General features: G+C 35.6%; 1 protein-coding gene across 1 annotated transcript in view; it reads left to right on the top strand.

Moving 5' to 3' along the window:
* Positions 1-26900, top strand: part of si:ch211-106n13.3 (vWFA and Collagen domain-containing protein) — a 61942-nt gene that overhangs the window by 32860 nt on the left and 2182 nt on the right. Inside the window, exons 19-30 of the mRNA XM_056481711.1 lie at positions 6340-6384; positions 7728-7781; positions 10079-10132; positions 10408-10461; positions 11650-11721; positions 14518-14553; positions 14896-14940; positions 17405-17437; positions 17716-17862; positions 17947-18001; positions 26210-26401; positions 26480-26557. Coding sequence (XP_056337686.1) covers positions 6340-6384; positions 7728-7781; positions 10079-10132; positions 10408-10461; positions 11650-11721; positions 14518-14553; positions 14896-14940; positions 17405-17437; positions 17716-17862; positions 17947-18001; positions 26210-26401; positions 26480-26557 — 865 coding nt within the window. The remainder of the gene's footprint in view (positions 1-6339; positions 6385-7727; positions 7782-10078; positions 10133-10407; positions 10462-11649; positions 11722-14517; positions 14554-14895; positions 14941-17404; positions 17438-17715; positions 17863-17946; positions 18002-26209; positions 26402-26479; positions 26558-26900) is intronic.

Genomic DNA, 26900 nt, shown 5'->3' with positions numbered 1-26900 from the left:
ATTTAATGTGCACAAAAATCATATTAAATGCAAGTGTCTGAATTATCTCCAATAAGTTGCTTGTAAACCTCTTTTCATTTCCTATATAGTATTTTTCATAAATGCTGCAGATATACACTCACTGGCCACTTTATTAGGTACAACTGTCTAACTGCTTGTCAACACAAATTTTTAATCAGCCAATCACATGGCAGCAACTCAATGCATTTAGGCATGTAGACATGGTCAAGACGATCTGCTGCAGTTCAAATTGAGCATCAGAATGAGGAAGAAAGGTGATTTAAGTGACTCTGAACATGGCATGGTTGTTGGTGCCAGACGGGCTGGTCTGAGTATTTCAGAAACTGGTGATCTACTGGGACTTTCACACACAACCATCTCTAGGGTTTACAGAGAATGGTCCAAAAAAGAGGAAATATCCAGTGAGCGGCAGTTCTGTGGGCGCAAATGCCTTGTTGATGCCAGAGGTCAGAGGAGAATGACCAGACTGGTTTAAGCTGATAGAAAGGCAACAGTAACTCAAATAACCACTCGTTACAACCGAGGTCTGCAGAAAAGCATCTCTGAACGCGTCAAACCTTAAGACGGATGGGCTACAGCGGCTGAAGACCACACCGGGTGCCACTCCAGTCAGCTAAGAAAAGGAAACTGAGGCTACAATTCACACAGGTTCACCAAAATTGGACAATAGAAGATTGGAAAAACGTTGCCTGGTCTGATGAGTCGAAATTTCTGCTGTGACATTCGGATGGTAGGGTCAGAATTTGACATCAATAACATGAAAGCATGGATCCATCCTGCCTTGTATCAACGGTTCAGGCTGCTGGTGGTGGTGTAATGGTGTGGGGGATATTTTGTTGGCACACTTTGGGCCCATTAGTACCAATTGAGCATTTTGTCAATGCCACAGCCTACCTGAGTATTGTTGCTGACCATGTCCATTCATTTATGACCGCAGTGTACCCATCTTCTGATGGCTACTTCCAACAGGATAACGCGCCATATCATGAAGTGCAAATCATCTTAGACTGGTTTCTTGAACATGACAATGAGTTCACTGTACTCAAAGGGCCTCCACAGTTCTCAGAGCTCAATCCAATAGAGCACCTTTGGCATGTGGTGGAACGGGAGATTTGCATCATGGATGTGCAGTCGACAAATCTGCAGCAACTGCGTGATGCTGTCATGTCAATATGGACCAAAACCTCTGAGGAATATTTCCAATACTTTGTTGAATCAATGCCATGAAGGATTAAGGCAGTTCTGAAGGCAAAAGTGGTTCCGACCCGGTTCAAGTAAGGTGTACCTCATAAAGTGGCCAGTGAGTGTATATTTCAGCATGGTGGAGTGTTGGAGTATGTGTAGATGGTTTTGATCCAAAGCTAAATTGAAGTGAGCTTATTTATGCTTCCATCTTAGTCAAGTTTCATTCTCATTTCCTCCAGGGACTTGAAGTGATGTGTTTTAGGCCTCAATGTAAATATTTAGAAATCCTTGGCTTAGTTCGAAATATTAGCATAGTAAGTGCTCCCTTTTTGGGAAAAGTTTTGGCAAGCACATTATCCCTGATGCCGAGAGCAGTGGAAAGTTTTAGGTGTCTGTCTGTCTATCCTGAAGTGATTAATAGAACGGTTAATACACCACTCCTTCTTTCAGAGGTTGTGGTGAGCCTCCAAATGTTCTCATTTCTCTTACTTCCCCACAAAAGCGTTTTGTTTGGCAGAACTGCACGTACACACACACAGCAGGTGGAGAAAGAGATATTTCTAGTAACCGATTGCTTAATGTCAATAAATCCTCTCCTGGTTTCACTGTGCTTTCTTTCATGTCTGCAACCGCAGCCTCTACATGTGCGGAAACGTCTGCTGTTTGATTGAACACTTTAACCCTCATTTCACAAGTTGTTTAGACTGCGCTTCCTGTTTGTGGCCAATGAAACTGGCTCATTTGAAAGGAAAATGTACAAACATTCTGGCATTCCTGAAAGCTTTAGGTGTAGGAAATGGGAGCTGTCAGTTGTGGATGGTTGTAGGTGCTGATTTATGTTTCGCTCTTATCCTTCATCGTAAAAACTTGTGTAAACCACTCTAATGAAAGAATAGACGCTTCCCAGTTCATTGGATGGTAACAGTGTGGCTTGGCAATGATACAGAAAGGCAGCAATGGTACATAAACAGGCAATAGTGGTTGTAAAAAATGTACAATGCTTCATAGAGTATCCTTTGTAAATGTGTATTTACATCCTGATCTTGCAAGGAAACCTAACTATTTTTAAGTTTAGTCAGTTTAGTGGCTAAGTCAAGTGACGAGTTCAGTTGTATGAAAAAGAAAGATTTAAAAAGTAAGCCCCAAACCCACCCCTAAACCCAAACGTCTGTCACGCTCACAAAAATAATAATACAACTGAGATGAATCCAAGATGCAAGTGTGTTTATTGAGCGGTGATTAAAAATAATAAAGCAATAGAGTCCAAAAACAGTGTAAACAAGAGTTCACAAGAAGAGCGTCCAGAGGTCAGCCAATAACCAGGCAAACAGACCAAATATTCAGAGAAAGCCCACTGAGAGTCCTGACGAATGAACAAACAATAACGAACTAACAATATAACAAAGGACTGGCGCTCAGATGTTGCTGTGGTAATTAGCCACAGCTGGGCGGCTAATCAGAACAGCCGATCGGCGTAGCAATTAACCACGTGACCACAACAACGCACGTGAAGGCAAAACAAGCATGTGACAACAACACAGACAATAGCAGAAGTGCGCACACACCTACAACCATGACACCGTCATTGAGGGATAAGCAAATCATATTGCTGCGATGTACAAATGAGATCGTACGCTGTAAAACCCAAGTCAACTTTATCTAATTAAATTAGTGTAGTTAATGCAAAATTGACTGAAAGTTAACTCTACTCATTTAAAAAGAGTTTTGAACTCAGTGTTAAAGGTAATAAGTTAATTAAATACCTCATTACGTCAACTTAAATGGAGTAAGTTCACAGTACTCATATAGATTAGTTTTTGAACTCAAATGGCTTGTGGCAATCGGTTTCCTCAAACGGTTTAACTTGCCTGAACTTATTGGGTTTTACAGTACTCAGTTGGTTTGAGTTCTCTTCATTTATTGGGTTTTACAGTACTCAGTTGGTTTGAGTTCTCTTCATTTATTGGGTTTTACAGTACTCAGTTGGTTTGAGTTCTCTTCATTTATTGGGTTTTACAGTACTCAGTTGGTTTGAGTTCTCTTCATTTATTGGGTTTTACAGTACTCAGTTGGTTTGAGTTCTCTTCATTTATTGGGTTTTACAATACTCAGTTGGTTTGAGTTCTCTTCATTTATTGGGTTTTACAGTACTCAGTTGGTTTGAGTTCTCTTCATTTATTGGGTTTTACAGTACTCAGTTGGTTTGAGTTCTCTTCATTTATTGGGTTTTACAGTACTCAGTTGGTTTGAGTTCTCTTCATTTATTGGGTTTTACAGTACTCAGTTGGTTTGAGTTCTCTTCATTTATTGGGTTTTACAATACTCAGTTGGTTTGAGTTCTCTTCATTTATTGGGTTTTACAGTACTCAGTTGGTTTGAGTTCTCTTCATTTATTGGGTTTTACAATACTCAGTTGGTTTGAGTTCTCTTCATTTATTGGGTTTTACAGTACTCAGTTGGTTTGAGTTCTCTTCATTTATTGGGTTTTACAGTACTCAGTTGGTTTGAGTTCTCTTCATTTATTGGGTTTTACAATACTCAGTTGGTTTGAGTTCTCTTCATTTATTGGGTTTTACAGTACTCAGTTGGTTTGAGTTCTCTTCATTTATTGGGTTTTACAGTACTCAGTTGGTTTGAGTTCTCTTCATTTATTGGATTTTACAGTACTCAGTTGGTTTGAGTTCTCTTCATTTATTGGGTTTTACAATACTCAGTTGGTTTGAGTTCTCTTCATTTATTGGGTTTTACAGTACTCAGTTGGTTTGAGTTCTCTTCATTTATTAGGTTTTACAGTACTCAGTTGGTTTGAGTTCTCTTCATTTATTGGATTTTACAGTACTCAGTTGGTTTGAGTTCTCTTCATTTATTGGGTTTTACAATACTCAGTTGGTTTGAGTTCTCTTCATTTATTGGGTTTTACAGTACTCAGTTGGTTTGAGTTCTCTTCATTTATTGGGTTTTACAGTACTCAGTTGGTTTGAGTTCTCTTCATTTATTGGGTTTTACAGTACTCAGTTGGTTTGAGTTCTCTTCATTTATTGGGTTTTACAGTACTCAGTTGGTTTGAGTTCTCTTCATTTATTGGGTTTTACAGTACTCAGTTGGTTTGAGTTCTCTTCATTTATTGGGTTTTACAGTACTCAGTTGGTTTGAGTTCTCTTCATTTATTGGGTTTTACAGTACTCAGTTGGTTTGAGTTCTCTTCATTTATTGGGTTTTACAGTACTCAGTTGGTTTGAGTTCTCTTCATTTATTGGGTTTTACAATACTCAGTTGGTTTGAGTTCTCTTCATTTATTGGGTTTTACAGTACTCAGTTGGTTTGAGTTCTCTTCATTTATTGGGTTTTACAATACTCAGTTGGTTTGAGTTCTCTTCATTTATTGGGTTTTACAGTACTCAGTTGGTTTGAGTTCTCTTCATTTATTGGGTTTTACAGTACTCAGTTGGTTTGAGTTCTCTTCATTTATTGGGTTTTACAGTACTCAGTTGGTTTGAGTTATCTTCATTTATTGGGTTTTACAGTACTCAGTTGGTTTGAGTTCTCTTCATTTATTGGGTTTTACAATACTCAGTTGGTTTGAGTTCTCTTCATTTATTGGGTTTTACAGTACTCAGTTGGTTTGAGTTCTCTTCATTTATTGGATTTTACAGTACTCAGTTGGTTTGAGTTCTCTTCATTTATTGGGTTTTACAGTACTCAGTTGGTTTGAGTTCTCTTCATTTATTGGATTTTACAGTACTCAGTTGGTTTGAGTTCTCTTCATTTATTGGGTTTTACAATACTCAGTTGGTTTGAGTTCTCTTCATTTATTGGGTTTTACAGTACTCAGTTGGTTTGAGTTCTCTTCATTTATTAGGTTTTACAGTACTCAGTTGGTTTGAGTTCTCTTCATTTATTGGATTTTACAGTACTCAGTTGGTTTGAGTTCTCTTCATTTATTGGGTTTTACAAAACTCAGTTGGTTTGAGTTCTCTTCATTTATTGGGTTTTACAGTACTCAGTTGGTTTGAGTTCTCTTCATTTATTAGGTTTTACAATACTCAGTTGGTTTGAGTTCTCTTCATTTATTGGGTTTTACAGTACTCAGTTGGTTTGAGTTCTCTTCATTTATTAGGTTTTACAGTACTCAGTTGGTTTGAGTTCTCTTCATTTATTGGGTTTTACAGTACTCAGTTGGTTTGAGTTCTCTTCATTTATTGGGTTTTACAGTACTCAGTTGGTTTGAGTTCTCTTCATTTATTGGGTTTTACAATACTCAGTTGGTTTGAGTTCTCTTCATTTATTGGGTTTTACAGTACTCAGTTGGTTTGAGTTCTCTTCATTTATTGGGTTTTACAGTACTCAGTTGGTTTGAGTTCTCTTCATTTATTGGGTTTTACAATACTCAGTTGGTTTGAGTTCTCTTCATTTATTGGGTTTTACAGTACTCAGTTGGTTTGAGTTCTCTTCATTTATTGGGTTTTACAGTACTCAGTTGGTTTGAGTTCTCTTCATTTATTGGGTTTTACAGTACTCAGTTGGTTTGAGTTCTCTTCATTTATTGGGTTTTACAATACTCAGTTGGTTTGAGTTCTCTTCATTTATTGGGTTTTACAGTACTCAGTTGGTTTGAGTTCTCTTCATTTATTGGGTTTTACAGTACTCAGTTGGTTTGAGTTCTCTTCATTTATTGGGTTTTACAGTACTCAGTTGGTTTGAGTTCTCTTCATTTATTGGGTTTTACAATACTCAGTTGGTTTGAGTTCTCTTCATTTATTGGGTTTTACAGTACTCAGTTGGTTTGAGTTCTCTTCATTTATTAGGTTTTACAGTGCTCAAATTGCACTTCTTAAATGGATTTCTTTTGCACTTTCTTAAATGGATTAAGTTCACAGTGCTCATTAGGAGTAGTATTTGAACTTAAATGCTATATTGCAATCGGTTTCCTAAAATAGTTTGAGTTACCTTAACTATTTGAGTTTTACAGTGTACAAATTCCTACAAGTTAGCCACTAAATCAAAAAGTTAAAAACTGGCATGAGATATCGTTGATATTTCATGGTATTATACTTAGATTGTGCAGGGGGGAGGGGGTATGGAAATATTATGGGATTCAAAACTGGACTTAAAGTGTGTGTTTGTGATTTGTAGGGTATGCGAGGGCTTCCTGGAGAGATGGGGCCTGCTGGACCTCAAGTAAGGACCCAGAATATAGCTGAAAATAATACGTACACATGCAATTGCTGTTAAAATTACTTATTAATTAATTCATGTACAGGATGTCTTTGTTTGATTGTAATAATGCACTACCATTGAAAAGGCCACTTGAAAATGATCAGTTTTCAGCTTTACATGACAAATTTTGTAACTGAAATTTGGATGAATTGCTTTTTTTACATTTAGAATGAAACAAAAATTAACATTTTACTCAAATCCATATCCAATAAACCAGGGGTGTCAAGCTCTGCACATTTTAATTCTAGCCCTGCTTCAACACACTTATCTGTAGGTATCAAACAAGCCTAAAGTACTCAATTAGTTTGGTCACGTATGGTCAATTAGAGTTGGAACTAAACTGTGCAGAGAATCTGCGGTCACACTTGAGTTTGAGCTTGCGAAATTTTGTAGTACAGTGCTGCAAAAAGAGGCGGGATTAAACAAGATGATTAGACATTTTAAAAAAGCAAGCGATTGGTCCATATTTTAAATTTCTGTCCAGAGAGGTCATGTTTTGATCCTCAATTGGTCTCACTCCATCAAGTGATGCGATTTCGCAGGTCAGAGTTCACCAAGCTTGAACGCTGCACACACAAACTGTAAATCTTGTCGCATGAACTTGCGTTTCCAGTCTGATGCATTCTCGTATGTATGAATGGAAGTCTATAAGGAGAAAATTCCAGTGTGACTGCAGCTTTATGACCCTCCAGGACCTGAGTTTGACACCTGTGTAATAAACCAAGTAAATCCTGATACATTGAGAATTTTCAATTGGATTTGTTTTTCTTTTATATGCTGTTATATACACTATTGAACGATTGAAGTTAATTAAAACATTTAATCCAACCTTTCTAATACTAAAACTTGTTTTGAACAATTTCTATTTTTCCCACTTTAAAAAATACTATAGTAATTTATAGTGAAATGATGCAATACTATAGATAAGTAGTTGAATTGATCTGTTGTGCTGATTCTGTAGTATTTATGGTAACACAACAGTATAAACTAATGACACAATACTTTAATTTTCTAAAACTATAGTGTATATTATACTACAATACTCCACCGTTTACTGTAGTAAAAACTACTACAGTATTTTTAGTTTGTTAGTTCAGTATAGTTGATACTACAATATTCTGTAGCATTCAGAGAGTTGAAAATACTATAACATATACATTATAACAGTTTACTATTACTACTAATAGTACTACTACTAAAAGTTACTATGGTATTTTTTTAATGTAGGTTGTCTTAGGACAAATTTTTGGATTATTTTCAAATGTTGACCACTATATGTAAATATATAACTTTTATTTTGACAGGGTGAGCGAGGCTTGTCTGGACCAGCAGGTTTTACTGGACCAATAGGACTACAGGTATCCCAAAAGTTAAACAAATGTGTGCTTTTTAGTGTGGTTTTGTGCCTCAGTGCTAAACTACAATGTTATAATCCATCACTCATTAGTTATCTTGTCATTTTGGGCAAGATGTCCATCATAATCATTCACAAACAAAGTCATGTCGATCTTACTGTACTCAGGCTTAAGATTGTTCATTCATTCATTTTCTTTTTGGCTTAGTCCCTTTGTTAATCAGGGGTCGCCACAGCGGAATGAACCACCAACTTATCCAGCTTATGTTTTACGCAGCGGATACCCTTCCAGCCGCAACCCAACACTGGGAAACACCAATACACTCTTGCAGTCACACACATAGACTATGACCAATTTAGCTTATTCAATTCACCTACTGTATAGCGCATGTCTTTGGACTGTGGGGGGAAACCAGAGCACCTGGAGGAAACCCACGCAAACACAGGGAGAACATGCAAACTCCACACAGAAATGCCAACTGACCCAGCTTAAGATTGTATTATAATAAAATTTAGACCATATCTAGGAACCAAATTATCACAGCAACTTAGTGGTGCTCTTTTATAACCACTTTACAACCACCTTGAACGTCCAAACAACATATAAAAACCTACATGTAATAATTTACCAACCGCAGAGCATAAACTTGTCAACCGCCCAGAACACCTTTGGTCTGTGGTGGTGCGAAACAAATCTAGTTTCCAGCAGCAGTTGTTCATGATTTATTTTTTAAAGGTAAGATGTGGCCCAAACACACGTCATTGGTTAATGTTACCAGACTCCAGAATAGTTTGGTTTGTACCACATTGTATAAGCTTTCTCAATAATGTACCTACGAATGGCTTAGGTATGTAGGTACTGGAAAAGGTGAAAAAACGTTAAAATATTAATATAAAAAGTTGTTGATGGAATCGATTCGGCAAATCAAATTATTTAGCACAGAATTTTTGATCTTTAATATTTTTGGTAACAGTTCAGCTTAAGTTTAACAATTCACACCATTTTACCAGCCTATTATTAAGATATTAATTGTTTATTAGCACTTATAAAAGTATGATCTTATTCTACATCCCTCAATGTCAGTACTCAAAACCCAAACCAAACTACTACCTTACTAACTGTTAATAAGCTGCAAATTAGCAGTTTATTAAGCTAAAATATTAGTTAATGGTTTATTAATAGGAATAATTGTATTTTAAAATAATGTTTGACCAATATTTGTGTTATTTGTAGAATTGTTTAGAAAAAGTCTTACATTTTTACCATTAGAGGGAGCATTTTTAGCTTAGCTTAGCATGAATCATTGAATCGGATTAGACCATTAGCATCTCATTCAAAAATTCTAAAGAAAGATCCTGTTCCTATTTAAAGTTCTATTCTTCTGTAGTTACTAGTGTACTAAGATCAAAACTCAACAGTTTAACTCTAGACAACTTGTAAAATAAGCTTATTTAAAAAAAAAAAGAAAGTTTTTTTTTTAAGAAGTAGTGCATATTGTGCAAGTCTATCTTATTAATTATTAATAAGCTGCTAATTAGTCATATATTGAGCTAAAAATCTTAGTTAATGGTTTGTTAATAGCATTATTGTACATGTAAATAAAGTGTGATATTTTTTTAAACTGAGTTTTAATATGCTTAACTGAACACTAAGTGCGAGCTCCCGCTTTTACCTAAACCCAACTACTACCTTACTAAATATTAATTATTAATAAACTGTTAATTATTGGATTATTGAGCTAAAAGCCATAGTTAATGGTTGTTAGTCGTATGCATTGTACATTAAAATGAAAGTATAGTACAGTATAAAGTATGATCTTATTCTACATCCCTAATGCTACCCAATAACTAAAGCCAACTATTATCTTGGCCAATTCGTAGTTTATTAAGCTAAAAGTCTTGGTTAATTGTTTGTTAATAGCGTAAACTGTACATAAAAATAAAGTGTGACCATTTTTTTATGGGTTTTAATACGCTTAACTAAACACTTTAGTTTAGGTACTAACTCCCACTATTACAACTAGCGAATTAGCTGCTTATTATTAAGATATTTCCTGTTTATTAGCTCTAATAAAATATGATATTATTCTATATATCCTACTGTATATAATCCTCCCCAATACCTTAACCAAACTACTAGCTTACTGACTATTAAGAAGCAGCTAATTAGTAGATTATAAAACTAAAAGTCTTGGTTAATGGTTTATTAATTGCGAGAATTGTACATTAAAATTATGACCAATGACCAATATTTGTGTTATTGTAGAATTTCTTAATAAAAAGTCTTCATATGTCTTTCAGGGACCACCAGGCCCAGTTGGCCCACCTGGCATTGAAGGTCCTCCTGGTGCAAAGGTAAATTATTCCTACCAAATATGTGTAGTTTTTAAATTTTTCATTTATTTTCCAAAGTGAAATAAATATATCCAGTAATAAATATAGCCTTTTCTGCTTTTCTGCCTATTCTCTCCACTGTCTTATCCAAATATAATGTGTAAAGAAGCCCCAAATATAACTTCATTTATACAGGAACTTGTGTTTTTCTATATCAGCTCTTACATATGTCAAGTGATCACACTGTATACATTAGCACATTACTCAAATGTCACAAAGCTGTTATTTGTTGACAGGGGAATTCTGGGTTTCGCGGACAAGACGGGCTCCCTGGACCACCTGGTGTTAAAGTGAGTGAGCGTAGGGAGGGGGATTTCCACACATAAAGTCATAAAATATGATATGACCTCCTTTAGCGGCATACCTGGCGCTTTCTCTGACAACTTGAGGAAATAGCTTTGAATAACAGATGCTATACTAAGCCCCCATCAAGTCATAATGTTTAGTAACCTTTCATTTATTTTACATACTGTAAGTTCCACTGGTTGTGGGCCAAGACTTAACAGACCCCCAAAAAATAAGTATATTTGAGATTATGTTCATTTAATGTAGACCTGCAACTGAAAGTAAGAGAATGTATTTAATATAGTTGAAATTGTTGTCAACCTTATTTAATTTAACTATGTGCATCACCTTTCACATTTAAGGAACACTGTATAGACTCAGTTTACAACTCCCCTAGAATTAAACAGTTGAGTTTTACCCTTTTTGAATACATTCAGACAATCTCAGGGACTAGCGGGAGCACTTTTAGCTTAGCTTAGCATACATCATTGAATCGGATTAGACCATTAGCATCTTACTTAAAAATTTCAAAGAAGCGTTTTGAAATAGTTTCAATTTAAAGCTTGATTCTTCTGTAGTTACTACTGTAGTGTACTAAAACTAACAGAAAATAAAAGTAGCTATTTTCTTGGCTGATACGGCTATAGGAACTATACTCTCATTCTGGCGTAATAATTAAGGAACTTTGCTGCCGTACCATGGTTTCCGCAGACACAATGATATAATGCAGTGCCTGGAAATAATCCCTAGCTAGGTAAATAGGTAACAGCGCTGCCTATTATCATTGCAGCCATGGTACAGAAGTTCCTTGATTATTACACCAGAATGAGAGTATAGTTCCTATGCATATAGGCCTAGAAAATAGCAACTGTTAATTTTCTGTCGGTCTTAGTACATGATGTAACTACTGAATAAAGCTTTAAATAGGAAATTCCCAAAGTACTTTCCTTGAAATCTTTGAGTGAGATGGTAACGGTCTAATCCGATTCCATGATCTATGCTAAGCTAAGCTAAGCTAAAATTGCTCCTGACAGACCCGAAGGTTGAATTCATTTGTTTAAAAAGTGGTAAAACTCAACAGTTTAACTCTAGGTGACTTATAAAAGTAGCTTCTGAATATTGCACAACGGAACAGTCTAAGCACTGTCTATATATGTCTATGTCACTGTCTATATGTCTATATGTGTCCACAGGGTTCAGATGGAGAGCACGGCATTCAGGGTCCACCTGGCATTAGGGGTCCACCAGGGTTTAAAGGCCACAAGGTATGTCTGTCTTCAGTACTGACAAGCCTAACCTGAAATTAGCTCAAGTCAGAATTGTGAGGTGGATTAATAATAACTAAATGGCATACGCTTTTAATATGTACATAACTTTCAGACATTACGAAAACGAAAGAGAGATGCTAGTATTGGTGCATGTAGGCGTGCAACCAATGGCATACTCTATCACAGTCTAATCTAACAAGTTTTTTTTATTATTGTGGCATATTCGAGTGTGAACAGATTATTATAGGACAAAGACATGGTTCTATGCCTTCTGCATGGTATTAGAAAGAAATGATATTGCAATATTTATTATTTTCAGTGATATATAAATAGTAATAAATGCAGTTTCACCTGATGTCTTGAATTTTAGATTAATTGGGATGATTTTGTAGGTAGTGCATTTACATAAAATATAATAAGCAAATACTATATGAATACAACAAAGGAAATGTGCAAATGAAATAATCAGACTTTATTGTTTTCTGGAGAACATAACAGTATTCTGGTAAAGAAAATGAATAATCAGTTGCAAAATAACACTGTATACCCTTCATTGTATAAATAATTCAGTATATTTTAAATACAAAAATTAAATACTGATTTTTAAAAAATGATATATATAATACATCATATTTTTGTACACAAATGGTTAAACTCAAATGCAAATGATAAACGTCCACTATATTAAGGTTATAATTTGCAATAACTCGACATTGCACATCATATGATGTGACTATTGTGGATGTCGATGCTACAATGAAATATTGTGCCGTTTTAGTTTTGTGTTTTGCTTAGGTTTCTGCTTAGTTGCATGAAGCCAAGGTTATAAGCTGACCAAATGATTGGAAAAGTTCCATATGCTTCACCGGAAATGTATTTTTACTGTAAGATTATGACATTTTGATTAAAAAAAAGCAGAAGTTGCATTTTAACAGTAAAAACAAGGAACTCAATGTGTTTTGGCTTAAGAGCCTTCATCAGGGCACAAAAACACATCACATACAAACATTTCCAAAGGCTTTAAACTAGGGCTGCACAATATATAGTTTCAGCATCGATATCTCAATATGATCATTCACAATAGTCACATCGCAGGATCTGCAGTGTTGAGTCTGGATTATAATTTATCAATTTTGCAAGTGTTTTTTTGAGGCCTGTGACTGTGTGAGGGGTTTAAAAGCATTCAGGCATAAGAAATTGTACTGTTTGTAACTTTAACAAATGAATAAGTCTTAATTTGATTGAGTTGTTTATAAAAGCAAGACTATGCAGTATTATTTTACATTTAATTATTCAACTACTGTAAACCTGAATTCAGTTCGACTCCTCTGAAAACAATAAAATGCTGTTTTTTATAATTAGTATCTTTTTCTTTATTGAATTTATCTGTGCTTGTAGATTTTATTGTGCGCACTGCCACTACAGAATCATCCCAATTGATCGAAAATGATCAATTCTTTCCAAATAGTTATTCAACACATCAAGTGAAATTGTATTCCTATCACAATATATATTGCAGAATAAAGAAATATTGCAATGTTAGATTTTTCCAATGTCGTGCAGCCCTACTTTAAACATTCATCTTAGAACATCAAATTACAGATTAGAAACAGCTGATAAATCAGACTCAAATCATCACCCCAATCAATCAGCAGGAACTGACTACGGTAACAATCAATTGACAACAAGTGGTAAACAATTAATTGACATAAATCCACATCAAATCAACACATGCTCAAACAATACCAATAAAAGCAAACATTTCAAAGAAGCTTAAAAAAAAACCCGTCAAAGAAATAAAAAAAAAAAATCACACAAAAAAAGTTAAACAAATGGTTCACTAGAAGAGATATAAATGTGCATTTACAAAATACATAGGATTTTTGATTGTCACATAAATCACACATTTTATTGTAGTAAATGTAGCAGGTTCTAGAACCCCCTCACTCCCTTTTCTACCATTAAAATGTGAAAAGACTTTTTTTGTCCTTATTTTTTGGTAGTTTTTTCCACCCACAAAAATATTTTCTCCTCTATTCTTTGTTTCGACTCTCTATTGGCATCCTTTGGCAGTTTCCATCCAAAGATGCAAATTAAATTTATGCACAAAGCTAAAATATCACATAAAAGACATGCCAATAAAGCAGCGTTTCCATCCAACGAGTCAAAGAGAACAAAATCGTCACTTCCTGTTTAACTGGTGCCAAATATCAAAAATAAAAACGTAATTTGCTGCGGCAGGAGAAGTTGCGTAAATCTTTTTTTTAATTTAGTAATTACTTGCGTCTCAATGCCAACACGTAATAAACTTGTGATGACGTTTGTAGGTGTGAAACGTGGAGCACAGATGCTCTTGACTGGAGGTAATTAATACTGTAAAAACAATAATACTGCAATGTTTAAGTCTTTTTAGAATGACCAAATCAACATTTCAGATGTTTTACAGTGAGCTCAGCCTGATGGTGTGTACATTCACACACGATTTATCATCACATTTTCAAAATTTATGCTCATCTTGGCGTTTCCATCAACCGTTTTTTTATGTGCATCTCCAAAATGCGCATAACAATAGGTGGATGCAAATATAGCTAATGAGAATGTGTCTTTAGGAAAAGAAAATAGGCCATATTTCTTTCAGAATGAGCATTAAGCGTGCATATTTTAAATATAAAGTTGTCAAATTACTGTTAATTATTGAAACCTCGACAAAACCTTTGCACTTGAAGATTTTAGTAAAAAGACTCTGTTATTTTTTCTTCTGCACGGTTAAATGCCATCATTTTATGTTTGCAGGGTGAATCCGGATCATTGGGACCGAAAGGAAGTCAGGTATATTGTGACTGACATCTGTGACATTTAATTTCCCTTGGTTTAAAAGAAACATGTTTTCAGAGAGAAAAGAGGAAGTGAAAAAAAAAGGTGTTACTGCTGCTGCTTTTTCCAAACCATGAAATATGATGAGATACCAGCTGATCTACATTGGTTTTACTTGTAAAAGCGGATCTGTTCTGGAACTGCACACACTGTTTAGTAGAAAGAAAGCTAAGCAGATTGGTTTATCATGTGTTTTTTTAGTTAACACCAATTATTGGATGCTAGTTTTTTTTTTTCCACCATGATACTGTACATGTTAAAGCAATGTGATGACAATACTTAAAACTCTCATTTAAGGGCGAGAAAGGAAACCAAGGAGAACCTGGAGTCAATGGAAAACATGTATGTATTTATTCTTCATTAGTGATGTTGGTAATGCAAACATACTTTTAGCTATGAGTTTGAATATCTATGTAAAACCTACGCCTTAAGCTTTGATGCAGTATTCAACACCCACATTGCTTGTGCAATGGAAATGAAAACATCCCACAGACCTAGATTCAATTAAGAACCTAAGTCTAGAGACCAGTGTATCACAGATACCTGATGACTATTTAAGCTTGGGTTAGTAAATAATCCAGTAATCACTTATTGAGCATACAGAAGAGCTTAGCACAGCACTAAAATACTTTTAAAATACTAAAATACATGCCATAGCCAGTTTTTGTGTTATTTATAGTCCAAATATCTAAAAATTCTTAAATCAAGAAGCATTTTCTAGACCAGAGGTGCCCAAAGTAGCGAATGGCTCATGGCAGGGCAAATGGCTCATGGCAAACTTTGGTTTGGCCCGCCATCCCATCTGATTTTTGAAATGTAAATACTGTCACTGCTCAAGACATCAGCGAGCAAATTAAGGCAATGGCAGGAGCAGCTCGACTAGTGTATTCAGCATTGAACTCCATTGTGTAATAAATGGGATTGTTTATATTTTTACTGTAATTAGTTCATTATAAACAGTTCAAAATGAAACTGCATCATTAATGTATGTGTTTTAAAGCAACTTTTTCTAGTTATTTTTAAATCTTAGCAAATAAATTAGGAAATTATCCATGGCTAATTTAATGTAATACAATTTGGTATATTCAACTTCGGCCCACAGCCCTTAATTAAGTTTGGGTTTTGGCTCTTTATAAGAAAAAGTTTGGGCACCTTTGTTCTAGACAAGTAAAACATATTGTCTCGTTTTCAGGAATAATAATTCAAAACAAAGAGAGTTTTTCCTTAAAGCAAGCAAAATAATCTGCCAGTAGGGTAAGCGAAATAACATTATTTCAAAGCAAAAACAGATATATTTTTTTCTTACACCATTGGCAGATTATTTAGCTTGTTTTAAGGAGAAACTCACATAATTTTGAGTTATTTTTGAGTATTTTTTTAGACTTCCATCATGATGTAAAACTTTTTAAATATTTGCACTAAAGAAAGTATGAAATTAATAACTATACCGCAGTGCGGTATCATGGTAAAAAAGTCCTGTCACAAGCAAGTTTCACTTGTAAATATGACTTTAAATATGAAGGTTTCACTCAGTTACGTGAATTTAGCTTTATAAATTTATACACAATCTTGAACAGTTGGCTCTCAGTAATTTTTTAAATAGAATAAATGATTAAAATGATCACAAATGACAGTAAAGACATTTAAAATATTGCAAAGTTGTTTCTATTTCAAATTCTGTTCTTTTGAACTTTCTAATAATCAAAGAATCTTTTAAAATATGTTAGCATTTCCACAGAAATATGAAGCTGCACAACTGTTTTCACTGTAATAATAATTGAAACTATTTCTTGAGCACCAAGTCACCCTATTAGAAGGCTTTCTGAAGGATAATGTTACCATGTGAACTGTTTATGTTGTGTTTGTAATTAGATGAGAGCAGAATTGGTTTACTTAACAGACTTCTAGGTAACATTTTACATTTAACATAAGGTGATGTACTGTAGTTACCCATGTTCCATGCACTTACTGTAGTTCTTACGATTAATTATGCATAATTGCGTGTAACTAACCCTATACCTAAACCACATTCTAACCCCATAAGTAAATGTAGTTAAAGGGGTGGTCCACTACGATATCATATTTTAAACTTTAGTTGATGTGTAATGTAGCTGTGTGAACATAAACAACATCTCTAAATGTTATATGTTCAAAGTTCAATGCAAAGGGAGACATTGGCTTTTTTCAGAGTCAGCTTAGCGAAGCCTACAGCGAACAAAGTTTGGGGACTACAAAAAAATACATCCGGGTTAATGATGTCATAAACCCTTCAGGTTACGCACATACAACCCGCACAGCGAAGGGGCTTGGCCAGAGGCGCTGTAATGTTATAACAGAGATGCTTCCTTGTGATCTGAAGCTGATCTGCAAATCACAGCACATTATGTTAGCTGACTAATCAGAGCCTCTTGAGGATGGGTCTTCAGAGGAACTAGGAAATATGACACTCATTTTCATGTTAGCTGAGTAAGCTCTATATAATCAAAGTAAGATATATGAAAAAATATCCTGATTTTCTACAAATGAAGCATGGGCACACATTGCTTTGCATCTTATAAATACAACCAAGCCTTAAAAATACACTCTTGACCACCCGATTAATTAATATTGTTAAGTAGTAAAGAATTGTTACACATCACTTTAAGATTAAAATGAAGTGTACCTGACTTATTTCAAAAGTCTTGCTTATAAAATGTGTCAAATATTTTTGTGTAAATGAAATTTGTCATAGAATGTCATGATATACCAATGCAAATCAACTGAACTAGACCTAAAATCTGTAATGTACCTCTGTCTGTCTCAACAGGGTGAACTGGGCCTGAAAGGAAACAAAGGAGAGGTACACAACATAACAACTGTTGTCAAAGTCTCACAGCCTGTTCCTCATGAGTCACAATCTGACGGTTTCTCAGTTCCCTACAAGAGACTAAAACAAGACACAAGATGTTGAGGCTAAAACCATTGTGGGATGTTTTTTTGCAACTCAATCACAATTTTTAGATCAGATGTGACCAAAAACTGAAGGATTCATACAAGAATACATATTTGTTTCTGATATTCATGAATTCATTTTGTAGCATCATTGGAAATAGCGTTGTCCTCTCCACTCCCTCTCAGCCAGGTGTAGCTGGAGATCCCGGAAACAGAGGAGCTGATGGGAAAAAAGGAGACGTGGGTCTGCCAGGGCCTCCTGGATCGCAAGGCTTTTCAGGACTAGATGGGTTACCAGGACAACCAGGACTTCCAGGTTACCCAGGGAAACCAGTGAGTGTGATATTTATGAATATTTATGTAAAGTGTACATGATGGTGATGGTCTTATTCAAATGTGACGCACTGTGTGTTACAGGGTAAACCGCCTTCAGAAGAGCAGCTGATGAAGATTTGTGCTTCTGTGCTTCAAAGTAAGTTTTCATGGACTGGTAAGAGTCTTTTATCCCATTTCACTGCAATAAAAGTGTGGGGTTGAGATTATTACAACCCAGGCTCATTCTGGAAAGGTAGTCCCGTGGACGTTTCTGGAGACCGCAAAATATGTCCCGGGAGGTACGTATTTTTGCAGTTTTTGTTATAGTGAATCCATGAGAGGCCACTGCGTGCTCTGTTTCATATCTTAAATTTCTCTCGCGAGTGCAGTTCGCGCCCGCATTGTTCTCACGTAATCCCAAAAGAGGTCGCTGTCGACCGAGCGTCTGTCTGACTGGCTGAATGACTGGATGACTGACTGGCGGGCCAAACAATCGACAGACCCATCATCCTCCTTTCCTAAACCCAACCAATTTAATCGATTGACCCGACCACCCACTTACTTCCCTAAAACCCAATCAACGATTTATAAAAGCCGTCCAGAAAAAGAAAAGTCCTCGTCTGATTTTTACCACGTTTTCGTATTTTACCACATTCTCACCCTGTTTATTCACTCGTTCATTTTATTTTTTGGATTTTGTTTTTGTCTTACCTGATTTCACATCACATTTCCCACGTTCGTTTAAAAAAATGAAATGCAGCCATACGTACCCCCGGCTACATAATTCGCGGTCTCCAGAAACATCCGTGAGACTACGTTTTCAGAATGAGCCTGTGTTGGATTATTAAAGGTGCCATAGAATGCATTGTAACATTAGGTTAAATTGTTCTCTCATATATAAATTGAAGGTGTGGAAGTGCAAACAATATCCAGTAAATGTTTTTACAGGGTTATTCCCAACCCTAAAAATTGGCTCTAATATGGTATGCTTGGTTTTGACCATATTTGGAAGGGTCGTGAACAGGACTTGACATTAACACCCACCAACCTGCCAAATGCGGGTAGATTTCAGCTGTTAGACAGAAACCCCCACTAGTCACTTTAGCCAGTGGAAAATATATATTAAAGAGCCCATATTATAGGTTTTTGAAAATGCCCTTACATGCAGTGTGTAACACAGCTCTAAGTGAGGTGAAATATCCAGCTAAGGCTTAAATCTGTAAGTGTACAGTGTTTAAAACTGTTGATTCATCTATAACAGAGTCGACTCATAGTGCTTCAAACGAGTCGTCTTGATAACGAGTCATTAGGTGTTTCGCGATGACGCGGTAATGAAACACAAGCCCCACCCAGTAGTTGTGCGCGCAAACCCGGGAGATTTGAAACCTGCGGCTCCGCCCACTAACACAGAAAAAAAGCCACACACACGACCCGATTTCTCACCACACCGGTCAAATGAAGTCACGCTTATACCTCAGCATTATAGCCCAGCCTTGTGCAGTGCTTCTGGAAACTACATGCTTACAAAGAAGATTTCATCAGCCGTTTGTTAAAGGAAGGATCAGAAAAGTCTACTGATGGACTATGTCAGAACATGGATCAGTGCATCGGCATCATGGATCAGTTTCTTCCTCCATTTCACAAGTGTAAGTATGTGCGATTAAAATTGTTGCCTCGTTTACTCTAGCTTGCACATTATGTATTTAGTTGTGTTTTGTTACTTGTAACCGCGTGTACTGTATCAGGTTAACTCTTTATATTCTCATATCGCGTGTAAATCCACGTTGAAAACGCGACGTGTGCCACTTTGTTTACGGATCGTCAGCTGTTCCTACACACGTGCAACGGTCAAGTTTCAAATAGTTCAGCTCAGGTTGAGGTGAGGTGTTCTGTTTTTGAATGTTTTGGTGTTGTGTCCTCTGAGGAGTAGGGGAGTGTGTGTGTGTGTGTGTGCGTGCGTGCGTGCGTGTGTGAGAAAAGAGCAGGTAGTGACGGGCTAGAAGATCTCCTCGCCAGTTCTTGGAGTTTTTGCTCAATAAAATAGTTAGTCATCGGTATTTTCAAGTCCATCGTCTGTATTTACATTCACCCACTGGCAGCCAAAATCCACGCCTTACACTATGAAGCGTGTATGCACTGTGACTACTTTTAAATTGTTGATTAGCTGCTGGGCATTTCACTCTGTCTCGCGCTGGAGGCTGTCAACGTCGACCAATCGCAACAGGCTGTCATCGGTCCAATCAGCGCAGATTAGCTTCGCGCTGAGGAGGGGTTTGGGAACAAATGAATCACTGAACGATTTATATGGGAGTTGCTGGGATAATTAGGTAAAAATAAATGCAGATTATAAGACCATGAAAGTGTTTTTTGACCTTGCATGCATATTAGACTGTTGTTGGAGACCCTTACAACCTTAATATGACCCTATTTCATGTATAATAGGGGCTCTTTAAATAGCCAGTGCTGGCTCATCACTAAAGATTAGAACTTTAGTTTAAGGCCGATTGTCAACATGTGTGCAAATGAATGAGAAGATGATCAGGCGATTGGTGTGACAGGCTCTCCTCGCTCTATTTCTATGTTTATCACTATATTTTGCTTGTTTTGACACATTATTTAAATTTTGTGGCAAGGAAATAATTTGTTTAGTGTTTAGCCAGAGGAAAAAAAAGGTTAATCCTTTGTGTTGAGCGATGAAAATTCATGTAAAATAAAAACTAGCATGAAGCTATGAAGCCACAGCCCATTTGCTCATGGTCATTGAGCAAGGTCATACACAACACACAAAAAAACAGAAATGAATGAGGAGGCATGTGGAAATGACCCAAATCTAAATCAATTCATTTTAGCATGCCAAAGTCAAATGTATGCATATAAAATATATTTTATCAACAACAAAATTGTGGCTAGTAAAAATGGCAAGTGGCTAGTAACGTTGAAAAACTGCTACCCACAGTGGCTGGTGATCAAAAAAGCTAATGTCAAGCCCTCGTAAATATTAGTGAGCTCTGCTCTGAAGGTCTAGCAGCGGATGTCAGTGCCTGACACTCTCAAAAACACATACAGACACGGGCGGGATATACTCAGAAAAACACACATGTACAAAATTCACACTTCAGTTGTCAAATTATCTTTTAACAAATTAAATAGATTCCTTGTAAAATGACAATCTTTTCAGCTGAAGTGGTGGAGAGGTTTATTTTAGCTTGAAGGAGTGAGCTATCTTTTTGACACCAGAAAAAGTTATGTTATGGATAAATTATAAGCTACATTTGAACTATACTGGACAAAATGGGCTGACTCAATTTGAGGTTGTATTTCGTGTATTTAATGTTGTAACATGTGAAAACACAGACGGAAATTAATATCAACCTCTGCGTAAAGACGAGTTTATAAAGTTTATTAGCATGCTTTCACTGCTTTCACTCCAAAAACATGAGAGTTAGAGATGAAGGATATAACATCATGCATAACCATGCATTAAACACTCATGTTAAGCAGTTTACATGTGTTTGTTGCCTCATTACAAATGAACGTGGCACATTTCACAATATACATATCGTAACAAAAGATACAGGTAAACAGACCGTATGCCTCTCTGGGGTGGTGCTTAATATATTCATAATCTGTATATCCTGCATTTTGCATTGTGGTGAGCTGTGAGCACTCTGCAGTCATGCACGGCTGCCTCTTATACCGCTCCTTTATTGTCATTTAAAACCTGTCCCATTTTCAAAATAAGACTCCCACATACATAGTAAGTATTATACAAGTTTAGATAAGTTTTGGTTTGTTTAAAATCAATAATACTCACTGCCTGATTGAGATACAATTTAAAGTAGGTTTCACACTTCACAAGAAGCACTGTTTTAAATGCCAGTTTTTCACATCATGGCTTTAAATTTAAGTCACCATAAATTTGATTAAATTACTACTAATCTATGCTGTAAAAGGAATAGGGATGCACGATTTTGCAAAAATGTTTGATGTTTGATGTTGCCATATTTTCTTTAGACACAATATATATATATAGAAATATATATATATATATATATATATATATATATATATATATATATATATATATATATATATATATATATATATATATATATATATATATATATATATATATATAGCGATATGAATAAAATTTCACTAGATTATTTGAATTGCTCTATTTGGAAAAATTCATTCATTAAGATAGGGAAGTATTTATCTATGCAATCGAACTGCATAAATTATAATAAATTACAAGCAAAAATAAATAAATAAACAGTGCTTTATGGTTTTTCTGGCGAGCCTAACAGTATCCATGTAAAGAAACGCAAGCCCTAATGTGTCGTTAGCATCATCTATGTGGATGTTAAAGTCTCCTACAATTAGTATTTTATCAGTTTTAACTAGTAAGTCAGAGATAAAAATCAGAAAACTCTTTTAGAAAATTGACATAGGGTCCTGGGGGTCTATATATGGTGATTAGAGCGAGAGATAACATAGGTTTTTGCATAATGTCCGGAAGCATAACATTAAGCACTAATACCTCAAAAGAGTTAAACATAAGTCCGTTTCTCTGATTAACATTAAGAATATCACTAAAGATTGATGCAACTCCACCACCACGACCAGTTTGACGAGCCTCATGTTTATATAAGAATCCTGGAGGAGTTGCCTCATTTAAACTAATATAGTCATTTTGTTTCAGCCAGGTTTCAGTGGGACAGAGTGCATTAAGATTGTTATCTGTTATTATTGCATTTATGATAAGTGCTTTAGGTGCTAGTGACCTGATGTTTAGGAGACCAAGCTTTATGAAATTTGTATTTTCATTTTTTAGTGTTTTTTCTGGTTTAATTCTTAATAGATTATTTCTGGAGCACACAGTACGTTTATTTCTTGATCTAATGATACAAGGAACAGACACAGTCTCTATGGGGTTAGCCAGATACTCATTACTGTTATTTATGTGGGACGAACAAGAGTCCCTGGGTGTTTTGCCATCTAGTAGTTTTGGAAGAAAGGCTGCGATACTCATAAGCAACTGTGTTTATGTTAAATGTGTGTACATGTGACTCGTGGTTAGATAGCTAAAACATATAGAGTTAGCACTGACGCAACTTTCAGTTCTCGGAAAAAAAGAGGAAAAGGTTAAAAATGGTTGTGAAATCCATGTGCTGAGCCAGCACAAAACTACATTTTAAATATGACTACTATACTGGCATAGATTACACCATCTTCACCATTATAAATGATGCTGGTTGTTTGGACATACTGATGGCTAATGGACAGACAGATGGTCATTATTGCAAAATTAAAATGCCAACTTAAACATTTGTACTTGCATGTGATTAGGTAAATATTCACTTACTCGCTATCCTTTGGCTTAGTCTGTGATTTATTAGAGGTCGACAAAGTGAATTGAACCTCAGAGTAGGTAAATAAATGAATTAATTAACATATGTTTATTGTGAGCATTGGAGACATGAAACAATAACAAACTAGTGGTTAATAGGATGTAAATGACTTTGTTATACAAAAATACTTAACCATAGAACAAAATTGTTCACTAGAATCAAATATTAAATCAATTTCAACTTTGTGTGAGGTGATGACCACAGTTATTTGTCAAATTTGTGGTTTGTTGACCAGGAAAATGATTAAAAAATGAATCAAAAACATACTTTTTTAAATTACAGATTTTGTTGTGATAACCTGCTCTTAATAACTGGTGATTAAAGACTGAAATAAAGACTCAATTATTTAAATTATAATTTTAATGTACATTTAATTACGTTTGTAAAGTTTAGCTAAAGATGTCTACAATTAGTAAACTTAGATTCTTAGATTAGTATTTGCTTTTTTGTTTGATTTCATAGATTTCCAACATAGGCCCTCTTTTGACCTAAAACTACTTTATTTTATTACTATTTTATAGGAACATCATTTCATATACACCAAGGTTTTTGTTTTTCATGGTTTTTTTTTTAAGAAAATTATTTTGTTTATGACTTCAGCATTTATTAAATGTAAAAAAGTTAAACATTTATTAAAGTTTTAGGGTGTTTTCACACCTAGACTTTTGTTTCGGAACCTGGCACGTTTCCCCAGTTAGCGCGGTTCGTTTGGCATATGTGAATTCAGCAATTGTGCTCGGATCCACGCCAAAACAATCGGTCCAAGATCGCCTGAATGAGGTGGTCTCAACTCGATTGAAACGAACTCTGGAGCGGATCGATTGTGGTGAAAAAAGCAATATGATCCGAACCAGGCTATATCACACTGCATTATAGATATGTAATAGGCATATATATGAAGAGAGAATTATGAATAGGGCGGGATGTCATTCCTACCGGTAAATGTGCATTTCATATCAAATATGAAAGTGAAAGCATGTTAACTATTAACGAGAGCCGTTTATCCGTTAGGAAAATTGACTTAACAGCAGTCTTGGTTTATCTGTTATATCTCTCTATAATTTAAAGCCTATAGTGCATAAGCCTGCTGCTATGTATGAGAAATTCTTACCTCTGATTTATATCTGGTGACTATGTCTGTGGGTGTCACCATTCAAAATTAAAGCGCAGCTTTTCGCTTATAGTGTCTCATTGCTTATCATTGTAAATTGAAATAAGGACGCATGACAGCTGAGTGGGACTCTGACCAATGTGAGGAGAGTTTACTCACACATGACTTGTTTTAGCTCTTTTGGTCTGTTTAGAAACTTTGCCGTGTGAAAGCGAACCACACCAAGAACAAAGTGCAACATTGTAACTGTTTTAATCCCCGTTTCAGAACAAAAGAATCGATTCACAGGAGTGAAAGCACCCTCAAATAACTGCTTTCTTATCTTCTATGTAGTTTTAAATAAAATTATTACTCCAGTCAATGTTGCTTTTATTACTATTATCATTAATAATACTAATAATAATATTACTAATAATAGTAATAATAATAATTGAGTGATTTCTGAAGGATCATGTGACTCTGAAGACTGGAGTAATGAAGCTAAAAATTAATTTTTAAAATCACTGGAATAAAGGATTAAAATAAATGATAAACTAATTTTGAACAGTTATTTTAATAGTGCAATTACATTCCACATTTGTACTATTTGTAGTGTATTTTTGATTAAATAAATGCAGCCTTGGTGAGCAGGAGAAGCTTTTTTAAAAGCATTTAAAAACCCTACTGACCCCAAACTTTGACCGGTATTTAAATGAATTACGCAATATGATTTGCTAAGGTTTGCAGTAATCAGATTACTGGAATTTGCGCCATTATTTAAAGGATGTCTCAGCCCATGTTGGGCCTGTGTTACTGATTATCATTTGTAGATATTTACCATTAGTGGTTTTGGAAATTAGCTTCTTTGTTGCCATTTTTTAATTTGCACATTGTCAGCAGAAATACTCATAGAACATGGCACCCTTCTGCCCTTTTATGCAATTGCAGTCTCTCGCTATTTATTTTGCAATGTTAAGCAAATCTGTCTGCTCTTCTAGTACCAGATGCCAGTCAAAAAGGGATAAGTCACCCAAAAATGATACTGACCTCATCATTTACTCCATCTCATATGGTTTCTTTCTTCTGTTGAACACAAAAGAAGATACGTATGCTTGTATCTGGCACCCATTGACATCCATAGTAGGAAAAAACTACAATGGAAGTCAAAAGGTACTGTCAACCAGCATTCTTCAAAATATCTTCTTTTGAGTTTAACAGAAGAAAGAAACTCAAATACAGTTGCAATCGGAATTATTAGCCCTCCTTTTAATTTTTTTTCTTTTTTAAATATTTCCCAAATGATGTTTAGCAGAGCGAGGAAATTTTCACAGTATGTCTGATAACCTTTTTTTCTTCTGGGGAGCGTCTTGTTTTATTTCAGCTAGAATAAAAGCAGTTTTTACTTTTTTAAAAAACATTTTAAGGTCAAAATTATTAGCCCCTTTAAGTTTTTTTTTTTCCGATAGTCTACAGAACAAACCATCATTATACAATAACTTGCCTAATTACACTAACCTGCCTAGTTAACCTAAATAACCTAGTTAAGCCTTTAAATGTCACTTTAAGCTGTATAGAAGTGTCTTGAAAAATATCTAGTCAAATATTATTTACTGCCATCATGGCAAAGAGAAAATAATTCAGTTATTAGAAATGAGTTATTAAAACTATTATGTTTAGAAATGTGCTGAAAAAGTCTCTCAGTTAAACAGAAATTGGGAAAAAAATAAACAGGGGGGCTAATAATTCAGGGGGTTTAATAATTGTGATTGCAAATGTGGGTAATAAGGGAAGGGTGAGTAAATGATGACAGATTTGATTTTTGGGTGAACTATCCCTTTAAGAAGCAATGTTCCTTCAACAGCCCAGCTACCGCAGCTCCTGCAGGCGATGGAGCAAAGAAGCTGCCAGCACTGTGAGACCAAACAAGGGCCAGCAGGCGATCCAGGTCCCCCAGGCCCAACAGGCTCATCTGGACCACCAGGGTATCCAGGCAGGGCAGGGTCTCCAGGCTATCCGGGACCTCCGGGCAGCAGAGGGCCTGAAGGAGTGAAAGGTGGGAACCTTACTGTGATTATAAAGTAACAGGAAGATTCGAGATAAGTACTAAAGCGAAATGATGTTTTTCTAACAGGTGATATCGGCCCAATGGGTATGAAAGGCGCTAAAGGACAGGGTGAAATTGGGTTGCCAGGTCCACCTGGCCCGCAAGGTAAAAAAATAAATAAATTGAAAATACGAATGAATTTTTGTTATTATTATGGTCACTTTATTTTAGAGTACAGTTCTCACTTTATAACAAACCTTAACTAATGCTGCGTCCCAATTCACATACTTATACTATGCCCTAAAACTATGTACTTTTTATGTGAAGGAAAAATATATACTTTTGAGTGTGTAACAGAAGAGTATGCAAGCTTTGGGACATACTACTTCCTCGTTAACAGATTGTTATGTTGCTTAGAGCCCTGTCAATCATCCACATTTCTGTCATATTTGATTTCCTACCTTTTTGGAGAAGCAGCAGCAGGTTAATCTGCCATTCACGAGTCTTT

This window comes from Danio aesculapii, chromosome 2 (genome assembly GCF_903798145.1).
Source record: "Danio aesculapii chromosome 2, fDanAes4.1, whole genome shotgun sequence".
NCBI lineage: Eukaryota > Metazoa > Chordata > Actinopteri > Cypriniformes > Danionidae > Danio > Danio aesculapii.
This window is presented reverse-complemented; position numbering and strand designations above follow the sequence as displayed.